Here is a 15,920-nt window from a genome sequence, read left to right as displayed (position 1 = left end):
TGTAGGAAGGAAGGATTCCCTTAACTTCTATAGTGAATTTTTAAAATAATTCCTGTCAAGGACATGTTCAGTTACTTGGGTTTCCTTGGAGTAAATCCCTAGAATATAGGTTCAGCATAACCCTAGAGTGCTCAAGGTTTACTGGGGAAGAAAGAAGAAAAAATAAATAAATCCAGGACATAATTTTTCAATAGTCACTAAAGTGATTTTCTCAATCTACTGGCATGGGGACTAGGTAAGAGCTAAAAAGATCAGCAGGTCTCCAGCCTCCATCCTTAACCATTCTCTGCAGCATGTATGGTATAAATTCTGCTGTCCCTAACCCTGCACACATGCATTTTTTCAGAGAAATCTGTACAGAACAGGGAGGAACATTTGTTGTTTTTGTTGCTAGAACTATCTTCCATTACTATAAGTAATGTTACAGAAGATTTGGAAAATAAACAAAAGAATATATCCATCCATCAAGGAAACATCCTAACACAACTACTATCACCATTTTTTACATAATTTACCCGATCTTTAAAAAAAAAATTTATTATCTTGGAATACATTATTCTGCATTCATTTTCTGTGTAGCTATGATTTTATAACCATCATTTTTAAATAACTCTAGAGTAATTCAATGAGAGAATATCACTATTCTTTCTTCAGTAGACAGCTATTAAAATCTTGTGCCACTCCCTACTTTCTATACTGTTCTTTTAATTCCTCAAACACACTACACTCTCTTAACAGGAATTTTTTTAAAGTTATTTATTTATTTATTTGAGAGGGAGCGAGCACAAGCGTGAGTGGGCAGAGGGAGAGGGAGAAGCAGACTCCCCACTGAGCAGGGAGCCCGAAATGAGGCTTAATCCCAGAACCCTGAGATCATGACCTGAGCCAAAGGCAGATGCCTAACTGACTGAGCCACCCAGGTGCTCCTCTTATCAGGAATTATTAAGAATGGAAACCAGACAGAAGTGACATGACAGCTCTTAAGAATCAAAATAAATCTTATGGGTTAAAAATACCGTTTAACCACAGGTGACTTAATTTCATGTAAACTGTCTCATTAACCTGGAGATAGGATTGCTATGTGCTTTAAAAAGAAAAGATTGGGGCGCCTGGGTGGCTCAGTTGGTTAAGCGACTGCCTTCGGCTCAGGTCATGATCCTGGAGTCCCTGGATCGAGTCCCATATCGGGCTCCCTGCTCGGCGGGGAGCCTGCTTCTCCCTCTCCCGCTCCCCCCTCTTGTGCTCTATCTCTCTCTCTCACTCTCTCTCTCAAATAAATAAATAAAATCTTTAAAAAAAAAAAAAGAAAGAAAAGATTGCTATGTGCTCTTTTGGGTCCTTTCATTTTGGTGTTAATAAGCCCCATCTCTACCATCTCTGATACCTACACCTCTGCCCCTCCTGAATTGACTTACCAGGTAAAACACAAAGCTCAGATAAGCCACACTGACCACAGCAGCTACCACATACAATGCCACATGCCCGAGTTCCTGGACATAAACCAGGACAAAGTACATGTTGATGGAACAGACGATAAGGACCAATATCCCGCCTGCAATCCTCCAGCCTCTGTAAAAGAATCATCAGTCACTGCTGGAACAATCCAACCCATTCACAAGCAGAAAAGGACACTGTCTGGTGGGGTAGACAGGACAGGAGTAAGAGGCATCTCAAAATGAACTGAAAATTGTTCTTACTATGTCCCAAGTAAGACACCAATAGGGAGAAAGAGGGGGGAAAATACTCTCAGATAATCCTTAATATTTAACTCCCTAGAAATTCAACAAGTCCTGAGTACCTAGAGATGCAACAAACAATTTAAAAAACCCCATACCCTTTCAAGATATATATAAAAGGTTATTTGTTTATGGTTTTCTCATCAAGATCATTTAACATGGAATTAAGGTGCTTTACACTTCAGTGACTGAAGCTGAAGAATTAAAGCCCTAAGAGCGGAACTTTCTCCTGCTAGAAATGAAAAACGTGTGTGCCTTCTTTACCACATTCACAGTCTTTGTTCTCTGAGCCAAAGACTGAGGGGCAGCTCCAGCATTCACCTCTCAAAACATGTGGTTCCCCTACATGACTCATTTTCTGACTGGCCTATTCAATGAAGACATGCTTCCCCCACATATTTTTGGGGAACTGAGAGAAGTACACTCACATTCCATTGGCAAAGTCATTCATAACTGGCCGCAAGCTCGTAAACGTGAGGATGGGTATCAGAGCAAAGGGAAGCTGGAAAAGAAAGAATGAGGATCAGATGGCGCTCCTGGAAATCCTTGTATTATCCCCAAGAGCAGCACTGTTAGCACAAGGGAAACACACATCCTGCCTCATCCACCCCAAGAGAAATTATTCCTATCATCCCAAGATGCTCACGCCTTATGCTGAAACCTGTAGAGCCGTCATTAACTTAGCACTGATTCTGATCCTGTGTCTTTATAAACATTCATATCTGCCTTGCCTTTTTAACCTCAATAGCACCTAGCAGTGTCCTATGTTATTTAATGTTTGCTTGGATTAAAAACAGTAATTTTAGGGGCGCCTGGGTGGCTCAGTCGTTAAGCGTCTGCCTGCGGCTCAGGTCATGATCCCGGGGTCCTGGGATCAAGCCCCGCATCGGGCCCCCTGCTCAGCGGGGAGGCCTGCTTCTCCCTCTCCCACTCCCTCTGCTTGTGTTCCCTCTCTCGCTGTCTCTCTCTCTGTCAAATAAAGAAATAAAAAAATCTTTAAAAAAAAAAAAACAGTAATTTTATACTCTATATGTAATTATAGCAGATAATTCCCATTCAACAGGCTTTTATTTTATTTTATTTAAAGATTTTATTTATTTATTTGATAGACAGCGAGAGAGGGAACACAGCATGGGGAGTGGGAGAGGGAGAAGCAGGCTTCCTGCAGACCAGGGAGCCTGATGTGGGGCTCGATCCCAGGACCCGGGGGATCATGACCTGAGCCGAAGGCAGACGCTTAACGACTGAGCCACCCAGGTGCCCCAGGCTTTTTTTTTTTAAGATTTTTTTTTTTCTTTTAAGATATTATTTATTTGAGAGAGAGAAAGAACACAAGCAGGGGGAGCAGCAGGCAGAGGGAGGAGGCTCCCCACTGAGCAAGGAGCCTGACACAGGGCTCGATACCAGGACCCTGGGATCACAAACCGAGCCGAGCCAGATGCTTAACCAACTGAGCCACCCAAGCGCCCCTTTTTTAAAAGATGTGATTTATTTATTGGACAGAGAGATAGAGAGCACAAGCAGGGGAGCTGCAGGCAGAGGCAGAGGGAGAAGCAGGCTCCCCACTAAGCAGGAAGCCCGATGCGGGGCTCAACACAGGGCTCCATTCCAGGACCCTGGGATCATGACCTGAGCTGAAGGCAGATGCTTAACCGACTGAGCCACCCAGGCGCCCCTCAACACGCTTTTATAAACCAAACCATTTCTAAAAGCTTTTTAGATACCAGGGATTCCATACATTTACTGCAGACTGAGACTATGCCTCTTTCTTCCTCTGAATTTTCCCCAGCACCCAGCACTATAGGCTTGGTACCTACAGGCAATACATAATGCTGCCTGATTAAAAGGGATGGGAGTGGGTGCCTGGTTGGCTCAGTCATTAAGCATCTGCGTTCAGCTCAGGTCATGATCCCAGGGTCCGGGGATCGAGTCCCGCATCGGACTTCCTGCTCGGCAGGAAGCCTGGTTCTCCCTCTCCAACTCCCCCTGCTTGTGTTCCCTCTCTCGCTGTCTCTCTCTCTGTTGAAAAATAAATAAAATCTTTAAAAATAAAATAAAATAAAAAATAAATGGGATGGGAGTTTCCGGCTCCCTCCTCACCTGTAAGCTCTGCAGAACATTCAGGAAGTCATTCATCCCTGTTAGATGCTCTACATCCTGGAAGATAGCAACAAGCAGAGTAGGGATGATGGCAATAGAGCGGGTGAGAATCACTCGGGCAAAGCGTGACCATTTTAGGTTCAGGAATCCCTGGAAGAAAACACAGAAGCAGGATGAATGCCTAGAACAGGAAACAAAGAAAGGTTTGGGGAGGTTCAGGAGGACCCTAGAAACATGGGATTAAGAAGTAACAAAAGGGCAATCAATGTTTTCTTCCTCTAATCTATACCAGTCAAAACAGCACATACCTCCATGACAAACTGGCCAGAATAAGTTCCTGTCATGGTGGAGCTCTGTCCTGCAGCCAGGATCCCCACTGCCCAGATGTAGAGTGCAGCCGGCCCAAAGTAACATCCCAGTACAACACCCTGGGAGAAGCAAGAGAGAAAGATGTTTGTGTCAATGATCTGCTTAGACAATGACCAAAACAGAATTTCTCTGCAGCATTTCTCCCTCTTCTTTTACTATGTACCAACCTACACCAAGTACTGTGCTGGGCACTACTCCCCAGCAGCTAGACTCAGGACCTGACCTCATTTTAGAGGCCTTCAACCTAAACTTTGCTGGATATTCCTTCATTCCTCTGCTTAGTCTTTTCTCCAAGTTCCTAAAGCCTTCATCCTCAACTTATATCTTAAATATGTTAAAAAAAAAAAAAAAAAAGAAAGTAAGTCTACACAACATTTCCCAAATTATATTACTTAACACACTATTCTGGAAGGTAGTAACAGGAATGAAGAGAAAGGGCAAATACATTCAGGAAATACTACATAAATTAGGTATTCTACTCTTGGGAGGTTCATAACATAACCAGCATAAAAAGGACTGAGAGATCCCAATGAAGAATACTTTACTAGGAGTACTTTCTTTAGTCTCCCCCAATTAACATCCTATAAAACAATACAATATCAACATAACTCTGGGAATTGCTGATACAGTTCTTCTTTCAGCTGATCCTCTATTCCCTCCCATGTAATCCAGAAATGCTTGTCTGGCATCTAGACCTCTGAAATAAATGACACTCCAGAGAAGATAGGTTCAGCTCCGAAGTGAACCCACAGGAAAGATCAGACACTGTGCCAAGAATACTGATTCAGGAGTAGTGATCACAAATCTGAAAAGGCTTACCCCTTTGTAGATGTCCACAGTCAGTGTCGAGTTATCGTCAGGAAAAAGGTGAGTGTGGGGACTACTGTTATTTCTACAGACTGCAATCTGGAACGCAAAGCAGTTTAGGGGCAACTTTTATTTTTGAGGCAAGGACCAGACCAGAAGAATTCTCCTGCAGATCACAAACTACAGGTTACATTCAAGTTATCTAGGAGACACAGGCTGGAGGTAAGACACTGGATACAGGTTGTAATGGGAGCAGGGACTGGCGGCAAAAGCACTTGTGGTCTTCTTCCATAATCCTTCTATACCCTCATGCCATCAAAAACATTTACTGAGTTAAGAGTGTACATGGTAATATGTGATTGCTGGCTGGCTTTAAGTGATGGCAGGAAGAAAGGGCCCTTAAGAAATATGAGAGGACTCCTTAGTCAAAGCAGAGCCAGGAGTCAGAGGTCCTATAGATAGGCAATCAGGAATCAAGATGATAGAGAATTCAAAATGCAAAAGAGTATATCTTAGCCAGTTTCTGCTTTCTGTTTGTTGACTCCTCCCTACCTGTCCTCACCTCCAAATGGCAGGACTGGCAAGCAGGCTGGCAGTTGATAAACAGGAAACAAAGAGGGATGACAAAGAGCCAAAGAGACATGAAGCCACAAACACAACAGCGTAAGGCAACCTTTATTCTGAGGCAAACTCCCTTCTGAGCCAATAGCTGGGAAACATGGGTCCAGGCTTGGTCTGCCCCCAGACCCTAGACCCTGACTAGTGCAGTGATGAGGGGGCAGCCCTGAGGCTGGAGATCTGTTTTCCCTGAGCTCCAAGTCACTGTTATTTTGCCTACCCCATTCCAGCCTTCACTACCCTCACATTCACTACCACTCATGACTCTGGCTTACTCACCACCTGGTCGTTGGTTTTTTCAAAAAATGCTTCGGCAAAGACTGAGACGACAAAGACGTTGATGATGAAGGAAACAAAGAGTGCAATGCAGGATTCAATGAAAAAGTACTTATTAGCTTCTCGAACTTCCTGCTTATTGGCTCGGTTTACCTGTCTGGACTAGAGAGATAAACACCAGTAGTCATTTTTGATTAGTTAGAACAAGATTCCTAGTAACATTTCATGAGTTTGGAGTTAGCTGAAAGATTTAGAGGGCAAACAACTGACCATAAGAAATGTGAGAAAACTGACTTACATCCCAGTTCATTAAGTGAGTAAGGACTTCATGACCCTCTGACAACACTGCACGTTCCCCAAACAGGAAATGATGACTATGTACTACTGAGCTCTCAGTTATTGTGGTTAGAAGAACCACTGACATACAAAAACAACCTGATTTTCAGTCCTAACAACCTTAATTATAAAGGTCTCTGAAATCTTCCAGGAAACTACTGTATAAGACTGACTGATAAAACCTTGGTTGGGCTCTTTACTCCTCATCTCCTCAAGGTCACTCAGTCTTTTGGGATTTAAACACAAGAGATCTGGTGTACTTTTGGACCTTCTATGAAGAATTTTAGTCCCAGTTTCTCTGTGGGGTCACTTATTTCTGGCAACCTTTGTGACAAAAACAGAGTCTGAGTGTGTAAAATTTATAAACATCCAACCGTGGAAAAACCTTTCACTCCTTTAGGGCTCTAATGCTTTTAAACTAGTGTCCCCTGCAACTAAAGGAAACATGAACTATCTGGATGACACGGATATAAGGGCCATACTCACCTTGACTAAGGCAGAATGCAAGTACATATTGTGTGGCATGATGACCGCTCCCACGATGCCCACAGCCTGCTCAACCTGTGGGGTGTGACAGCCTGAACAGGATGGCAGGAACATGCCCTTGAGTACCTGGCTCTGGCTGGGTTTCACTGTAACATACTACACACCAACATAACAACTATTAGAATGTGAGACCAAGGGTGTAACACAGTACTAGGAAACACTCAGCATCCATTGCTCCTTACAACACTCTCTTCAACAACCACCTAGAATAATGAGGAACATAGAACCATCAGAAAACCAAGCAGTACGAGGGACTTGCTTCCAGGTCTGAGAATTCAGGACTGGGATATCCAAATATTTTACATCATATTTTAGATATACAAAGTAGATGTGTGGAGAATGTCATTTATATTCTAAAGAATTAGATGGCTGCTAAGGGCCTCATTGATATTAGCTTCACAACAACTCCTATGAGACAGACCCAAGAATATAGTCAATTCTTGGGGCGCCTGGGTGGCTCAGTCATTAAGCGTCTGCCTTTGGCTCAGGTCATGATCCCAGGGTCCTGGGATCGAGCCCCGCATCAGGTTCCCTGCTCCACGGGAAGCCTGCTTCTCCCTCTCCCACTCCCCCTGCTTGTGTTCCCTCTCTCGCCGTGTTTCTCTCTGTCAAATAAATAAATAAAATCTTAAAAAAAAAAAAAATACAGTCAATTCTTGATTATCCATACTTACGCCTCTATTCACCTATGTTTATCTAAAAATCACTTACGTTTGCCACTAATGTATGCTGAGACTCATTCATAAATACTTCTCATACATACTTTTTCCTGGTTCAGCATTTCTCTTGGAAGCCTTAGACTAATCTATTGCATAATCTACTGACAGATTAGATGTGCTTTTTTTTTTTTTTTAAGATTTTATTTCTTTTGGAAATGGAGAGACAGAGAGCGTGAGCAGAGGGAGGGGCAGAGGAAGAGAGAGAATCAGATCCCTGAGATCATGACCTGAGCCAAAATCAAGAGTCAGACGCTTAACCAACTGAGCCACCCAGGCGCCCCAGATTACATGTACTTTTAAAAGTTTAGCAGGCCAGGGCGCCTGGGTGGCTCAGTTGTTAAGCGTCTGCCTTCAGCTCAGGTCATGATCCCAGGGTCCTGGGATTGAGCCCCACATCAGGCTCCCTGCTCAGCGGGAAGCCTGCTTCTCCCTATCCCACTCCCCCTGCTTGTTTCTGCTCTAGCTATCTCTCTGTCAAATAAATAAATAAAATCTTAAAAAAAAAAAAAAGTTTAGCCAGGCCAATGAGCAAAAATGAGTTTATAACAACTGGACATAGAAAGCTACTATTACTGCATATAATGGTACTGATTCCTAGGAGTATCTGGGTTGGGGCACAAACCAGGAAACATCCACTATATCCTTTATAGTTCATTAACTGTCGCAATACAGAGAAAATTCAAGCTGCAGTTGGTATAAGCCAGGATAAGCAAAACCAGAACTCCTCCCCAAGTTAACAGCCAGGAATAACCCTGCAGCTCCCTCCCGAACCCTCTCCGAGGCTGCTCGTTGTGGGGCTAACCAACCTGGAACCAAGGAGGCTAGTCTACAAAGTCCTAAAAAATCTGTTATTTTTGACCTAGGAGACCCAGCAGGCTTTCCCAGAGACTAGTCTCTATAGATCATATTTCTTCAAAACTGGCCTAGGCTGACTTGGCTTTTTGTTAACACATGTGATACAATTAAACCATCTTAGCATTATACAGTTTTAAAAGAAAAGGCAAAAAAAATCTTTTTTGGTTATAAAAAGTAATGTAAATAGCCTGCAACACTTGCCTCATATCCAAATGTGAGGGCCATAATGGTGATGAGAAAGCCAAAAAATGCTTCTAGCTTCCGTAAGCCTACAGGGGAAAATGCAACAGTGAGCTCACAGAATGCAGACTTCTCCATCAGCCTCATGATGGAAAGTAGCTCGTGTGACTGACCCCTCCATTCCCACTCTCCTTACCATATTTGTCCAAAAAGAGAAATACGAAGGTATCTGCAATGGTGATGAGAACTCCACCCCACAGAGGAACCCTAGGTCAGAGATAAGAAATGGAGATTAACAGGAAGAAAGGAAATGTTCAAAACACTTTCTTTCCAACAGCTTTCCGGATACACAACACTTGGAAAAGCAAGGACTCGCGGGAGAGGGGACAGTGGCAGGAAGTCAGGCCTTGGGTAGTTTAGGATCACAGCACCAACTGAATGAACTACATTCATTCAAACATTGACTGTCTACTAAGTCAGACATTTAGGATACAAAGCTGAAAAGTATGGGTCTTACCCCTCAAGGAGCTCACTCTCTAGTGGGACAAACTGATATACAAATAAATAATTGTAACACACAAGGCCACACTGTATAACAGAGGGATACATAACCTGACATGAGAACATAGAACATATAGAGCCTACAGCTGCTAGGAGAGAAGGTGGCTCCAGAAAGGTTCCACAGAAAAAATAATACTTAAATTGAATCTTGAAAACTAAAAATTAGTTTGGTTTTTGTTTTTACATTTGCTTTGAAATCTAGCAAAATATTACTTTCTGGAGGAAAACCCCCTCACCTTCCTACAGACAGGAGATTGATGGCAATGGCTGAGCCAATAACTTCTTGCATATCTGAGCCAATGATAGCCAACTCCACCATCAGCCATAGGATAATTCGTGGGACCTAAATACCAAACAGCAGAAAAACATGGTTCCAATTAATCATTTCTAAGAACTTTCCCTATAGTTTGGAATTCACATTTGGCACTGACCCATCAACAGTCCTCCATAGGCTTCGGTCTAGAGATGAAGAACCAGAACTGAGCTCCACCTAGCCCATCATTGCACTGTGGCCCCCACCTGGAGAAAGCAAGGGTGCTTCTGTGTGGTGGTGCCTATGGGCCAAGGTCAGGACAACAGCTAATCCTAATTTTTTTCTCTTACCTTCCACTCAATAGAGGAACGGGAATTTCCAATCATTAATTTCCACTTAATTTCCTGCCTAAAAACAATCCAAAAGTTTTAGGGGAAAATGAGGATGCTAATATGGTCAAAGTATTGTTCAGGAGAGAACAGAAAATGACCATAGAAGAAAATATCCTGACCGTGGCCGAAGAGACAAAACAAAAATGAAGAGGCTGGAGTCAACTTTAATGTAATGACAATATATAAGCAAGTGAAAAAGGACAAATATGTAAAGGGACTCAGGGCAAACTGGTTGAAATTGAGTTGCATATAACAAAACAGAAACCTAATCTGGTCAAAGAATCCAGCTGAAAGACAAATTTAGTTAATACTGGCTCACAGAGGCCAAGGAAAAAAAAAAAAACACCTTCCAGGTATCTACTACACAAAAAAAATTGTTACAAAAAAACAACTGTTAAGATACACGAAGAGAAACTACAAGAAATTATAAATTACTAAGGTTTTTTAAAGAAGCATATAAGGGGGAAAAAAGCAGATAAGCACAGTTTTTCACAGCCAGGAAAGGAGATTAAACATTTAGGTCAAACCAGAGGCAAATCATTATCTTATCTAAAGGTGAAGCTAGGTTAAAACTATCTTCCAGTCCATTCCTGCCTTAGATACCAGGAAAGGCCCAAAATGTCCAGAAAAAAGCTGTGGAAGACAATGTAACCTCCAGGGTCAGGGCAAATTGAAAAATAATTATTAACAAATCCAAAGATCCTGCCACAGAGAGTTTGCAGTAAAAGAGAAAACCTTATTTTTCAAATTGATGACAAAGTCAAACAAAAAAAGTGTGTATAATAGGAATATGGATGTATGAATGAAAGAGCACTCCCACCCCTCCATGGGCTGGGCACTTGCTAGATGTCAGAAGGCAGAATGAATGGTAAATATTTACTCAAACTGAATTTTTCTAAGGAAGCTTTCTGGCAAAAAGTGAATCTCAAGTTAAATTCTGAAGTAGTACAGAAATATGGGCTGGCAGCAAGAAGGGCTATGGAGTTTCCCCTGGAACTCATCAGCAGGGCACTGACCACCAAGTCCTCCACTATTTCAGTATACCACGACGCCAGCACGTTCCACCAAGCACACAGGTTCCTCTGAGATGAGTGACAAACAGGCTCACCTTGGGATATTGACGGTGACACACTTCAGCAAGATGCAACCCCGTGACCACTCCCAGTCTGGCTGCAAGGCGCTGGAGCAGAAGCCCCACGAGGGTGGCCAACAGAAGAACCCAGAGCAACTAGAGAAGAACAAAATCCCATCATAACACTTACTACACAACTGGAGTGTTTTCGTTTGGTTGTTTGGTAATGTGAATGAGAAATACTACATTCAGGAACGAGCCCAGGTCAGGAATCAAATAACCTGAGTTCTGTTTCAGGGTCTACACATAACCTGTTAGGTCACCTCAGACCTTTCTGAGCCTTAGTTTCTCCCTTGTTCAAGGAAAACTATGTGGAGTGGATAAAATAAAATAAATGTTAAAGCTAACTACGTGTATAAAGTAAATTTTAAAAACCAGATGGCAAAGTACTTTTCACCTAAGTGTCACTGCCAATGAAGTGTCTGCATATAACCACCAAGGCTGATGATATCCAACAGGCAGAGCAGGGGGAAAGGATGTGAGGGTGTACTGTGTGTTTTTAAAAGGGACAGGGGTAGGACTAGATGTTCACCTTAAATCCAGCCACTGCTCCAGACTGCAAATCAGATTCGATGTTTCCTGGATCCAAGTAGGCAATGCTCATAAGAAAACCGGGTCCCGTGAAAGCCCAGAGTTTACGAAAGCTAAAACAAGAATACTATACAAGAGAGGAAGAGATCAAACTAATTATCACCTCCAAACTACTGATCTAATTTATGTTATTTTTTTTTTAAGATTTTATTTATTTATTTGACACAGAGAGAGGAAGGGGAGAGAGCAAGCACAAGCAGGGAGAGTGGCAGGCAGAGGGAGAAGCAGGCTCCCGCCGAGCAAGGAGCCCGATGCGGGGCCCGATCCCAGGACTCTGGGATCATGACCTGAGCTGAAGGCAGCCGCTTAACTGAATGAGCCACCCAGGCACTCCCATCTTACCCACTTCTTATCAATAAACTGGCCACTTCTCTGTCCAAATAGGAACCATTCCCTTACCTGCTCTTTCCATCAATCAGCCTCTCATTCTAAAACCTAAGTAACAGTATCAGTACCCTTATGCCCAATCACTACCCAAAAGGGTCAAAAGCCATGGTAAAAAAAGAACATGAAATTCATACTTACTAGATCAAAAAATAATCACTAGTACAATGTGGCAACTGTTTTCAAGGCCCTCATTTTCCTGAACAGTTACTGTAAACAGTTACTCTGATTACAAAAGCCTTCAGAGACTGCTTGCCCAAATTAGATCTGAGGCTGTTGACCTTAAGTTGTCCAGCAGACTTTTCATCCTAAGTCTTCCCTAAATAATGTTTTCCTCCAAGGATTTGTCACTAACCTCCTCCTCAGGAATGGTGATCTTCTCATCAAAGTAGGTGGTAAAGGGCTCCTGTGAGTGCTCAGTGGACTGGGGCAGAGATGAGGTACTATAGGCAGGGTTGAGGGTACCAAGACTGGGAGAGTCCCCATGGTCTCCAGAAACATCATCTAAATTAACAGGTTTGAGAAGAAATTAAAAAAAACAAAATATACCAACAACTTGTCCTTAGTAACGTTTAAATTAAATCTTTTTAATACCTAAATGCACAAGACCAACCTGGCTCTACTCGATTTATTTCTAATATTTTATTTTCATCTATATTTTTAATAAATTAATTCTTACCTAGGCAGTATATTCACATGGATGGAAATTCAGGAAATAAAAAAAGCTTATGGTAAAAAAGCTCCCTCTCACCCCTCCTCCCCAGCCACTTTGCTCTAGATCAGTTTTCACGCTCATCTCACAATGGTTTTCCTACTTTCACACTTCTATATACCCAGTTGGCAATTTTTAGAACCATTTCATTTTCTTCTAAAAACACTGATGCCTAGGGCTCAAAATATAACATTCCCCGACTAGCCACGCTGGTAACCTAAAATCCTAACTTTTCGAAGAACAGAACTAAGTCCGTCTAGTGGGTTACTACCCTCCTCCGCCCCCACCCCCATCCATTATTTGGTAGGACTTAGCCAAAGAATCGTCCTTGGACATTATATCTCTGTCAGGCTTCTCAAAAAATGTGGAAGTTGACAAATCCTGCCATGGTTAGGCTAAAATCTGAAGCTGCAGGGAAACCACCAAACAGGAACCCTTTGCCTCCTGACTAAGGCCTGCAATGAAGAGCTTCGGGTCACGGGGTGTGGGCACCCTTGTGACAGGAGGGCTCATCTTAGACTGCTTATGAGTGTTTCCGAGTCCTGCATTTTGCAGGTAATCTTAAATGCTGGGAAGGGGAGGGTCTGAGAGAAAAGGGCTAATCTGCCAGAAGGATACAAAGCCCAGTTTGGTAGCCATCAAACGGCAATTTCAAAACACAGAGCTCTAATGTCAGGGTTTCCAAGAAATCCTTGCAACACCCAACTAGAAAAACAAAAGCTTTCTTTCTATAGGAACTGTGAAATGGCCCTGAATTGATGAGGAAATTTAAAGAAAAGGAATGAAAATTCCAAAGGGGAAATTTAGAATTAGAAAGAATTAGTCAAAACACTCCAGAAGCTCTAATGGAATACAAAGTTTAATGCGCTTGCTCGGTATTTTACTGCTCCTTAATGTAAGTATCTGCAGTGCTGTGAAAAGCCAAAGCATTCTAAAGGTTTTTATGCCAGGCCTGTGATGAATACTTGCCCTTGCAAGCATTACTGCTACAGAAACCAAACTTGCAGCTCATCTTGGCTCATCTCAGAATTGGAAATAAGATACGAGACAGATATTTATGATTATCATTTACAGCCTAAATTACTAGATGGTGACTGGATTGGACCTGATTGGAGCAGGTCTCTATGATGATACTCTTAGCTAGGGAAGAGGATTTATGGACAATTTTGCTTGTAATAGATGACAAGAAGGAAAATGTGGTCAATTTCTATTACCGATTTAAACCTAATTCCTAGTAAAAATCAGACAATAACACAGCTGTAAATTACCATCTGGCATCTTCTGTTCAGGACCCAACACCATGGTGGATGCCTGAGTGTCCAAGTCCTTAGAATAGGATTCTGGAAAGGAGAAAAGGGAGACAGGAATCAGCAAGAATAAACTAACAAGTTCAGAACCAGCATTTTGTTACTCTATACAACTGACCCCATACTAGATGAAAAGAATAATTCTTCTACTAAATTAAAGAACCTTGAAAATAATTACAATTTTCAGAGTATGATTAATAAGAGATATTTAATAAAAATTAAAAAGTCTTAATCACTTTTTGCTAGCAAGACTTTAAAACCAAACTGAAGCAAAAGATATTTCAGGGAAGTAGGCAAGTACTTTTTAATAAGCATCCACAAAGAGGCTGCTAAGCAATCCCCCAGTCTCTGCCTTTGCTTCCAGATTAACTCAAATATTTTTTTTTTAAGATTTTATTTATTTATTTGACAGAGAGAGACACAGCGAGAGAGGGAACACAAGCAGGGCGAGTGGGAGAGGGAGAAGCAGGCTTCCCGCTGAGCAGGGAGCCCGATGCGGGGCTTGATCCCAGGACCCTGGGACCACGACCCGAGCCGAAGGCAGACGCTTAACGACTGAGCCACCCAGGTGCCCCCAAACCAGATGGATTTCCCCCAACTTTCACAAGTTTTTAAGGACAAAGATCTATGACTCTTTTTGATCTAAGAAACAATTTAAACTCACGATTCAATTTTCTGGAAAGGGGGGAGAATAGCACCTCACCACCATACTAGTCGTGGAGGGCCATTATTTCCCAGCCTCCTATTTCCCTGAGGATAGAGAGACTTCCCCTATAACGTTTCTCATTCCCCAACCCTTCAACAACCAAAAGAAACTCATCGCCATGGCTCTCCCTTCCTGGGCACTCAGGGAGAGATGAGGCACCAGGAGGACTAGGCATAGTCTGCAGGATGCCAGCACTTCTCTCCATCATGCAAGGGAGTTAACGATGAGGGGTTGTCCAGAGGTCTAGCGCCCTGATAGGTTAAGTTTAATTGGGGAGGAGGAGGAGGATGGTCGTAAGCCCATTTGGCCACAGATCTATGGAATATTCTCCAGTCAACCCCACCAATAAGGCTGACTTTTTTTACATTTCAATCTACTGATTAAGGAATCTATTTCGCAGTTGATTTCAAATTTAGAAGGAGAAAGACGTAATATTTGTTAGCCCCAACCCCTACTTAAATCCCACTAAGAACGATCCTACTGAAAAGGTTATAAAGCCTCTCCTTAGTTATCTTTTACTGAAAAGTCTTTCTCTCTTCTCCCTTGTTCCTATCTGAACATTCTTGTACTTTCTTTTCTTAGATAATCTACCAATATATTCTGTACCTGTTTTAAAGAATTCAGAGCTGAAGGGTTCTAGGTTTCATCCATCTTCCCAGATGTAAAACATACCACCACTTGCTAATTTGGAAAACATAATCTTTTACCTCTATAATCACCAATATCAAGTATTTTGTTACAGTGGACAACTAGCCATGTCCCTCCTATCAGGTTTTAAGCCACTAGATGGCTAACACCAGCCAGTAGATGCCAGTAATACTGACTACATTCAAACCCTCTTTAGCACCTTATCTGAATGGGATTTACATATCTGACCACTGAGACTAGCCCTAGACACTTGGATTCCAATCACAGCTCAGCCCCTTGGCCCCACCCAGAGCTTTTATCCTTTTATTTTACATATAATTCTAAGAAGCCAGGTTATAAGGTTATCCTAACCCATAATAAATTAGACACCACAAATCAGCTCTGGGACTTTAACTCTTACAGGAAAAGGTCTTGGACCACTTAATATGAGGCAAAGAGCCCTTCTTTATACTTTGACCAACTCTGAGAACATTATTATTGTTGTTGTTAAAAATAATGTTATTAATATTTTATTATTATTAATTATATTATTATTAAGAATAACTCAAGTTGGGGCGCCCGGGTGGCTCCGTCGTTAAGCGTCTGCCTTTGGCTCAGGTCAAGATCCTAGGGTCCTGGGATCGAGCCCCACATCAGGCTCCCTGGTCTGCGGGAAGCCTGCTTCTCCCTCTCCCACTCCCCCTGCTTGTGTT

General features: G+C 42.3%; 1 protein-coding gene across 1 annotated transcript in view; it reads right to left on the bottom strand.

The window, feature by feature from the left end:
- Nucleotides 1–15,920, bottom strand: part of SLC11A2 (solute carrier family 11 member 2) — a 37,826-nt gene that overhangs the window by 7,983 nt on the left and 13,923 nt on the right. The window contains exons 2-15 of the mRNA XM_021704913.1: nt 13,836–13,907; nt 12,211–12,359; nt 11,413–11,538; nt 10,857–10,976; nt 9,340–9,446; nt 8,739–8,809; nt 8,564–8,631; nt 6,729–6,884; nt 5,910–6,068; nt 5,025–5,111; nt 4,145–4,264; nt 3,837–3,986; nt 2,165–2,238; nt 1,416–1,569 (exon numbers count right to left, since the gene is read on the bottom strand). Of these exons, the coding sequence (XP_021560588.1) occupies nt 1,416–1,569; nt 2,165–2,238; nt 3,837–3,986; nt 4,145–4,264; nt 5,025–5,111; nt 5,910–6,068; nt 6,729–6,884; nt 8,564–8,631; nt 8,739–8,809; nt 9,340–9,446; nt 10,857–10,976; nt 11,413–11,538; nt 12,211–12,359; nt 13,836–13,907 (1,613 nt within the window). The remainder of the gene's footprint in view (nt 1–1,415; nt 1,570–2,164; nt 2,239–3,836; nt 3,987–4,144; nt 4,265–5,024; nt 5,112–5,909; nt 6,069–6,728; nt 6,885–8,563; nt 8,632–8,738; nt 8,810–9,339; nt 9,447–10,856; nt 10,977–11,412; nt 11,539–12,210; nt 12,360–13,835; nt 13,908–15,920) is intronic.

This window comes from Neomonachus schauinslandi, chromosome 5, assembly GCF_002201575.2.
Source record: "Neomonachus schauinslandi chromosome 5, ASM220157v2, whole genome shotgun sequence".
In the NCBI taxonomy this organism is placed as follows: Eukaryota; Metazoa; Chordata; class Mammalia; order Carnivora; family Phocidae; genus Neomonachus; species Neomonachus schauinslandi.
The sequence above is the reverse complement of the archived record's forward strand: the minus strand, read 5'-3'. Positions and strand labels throughout refer to the sequence as shown.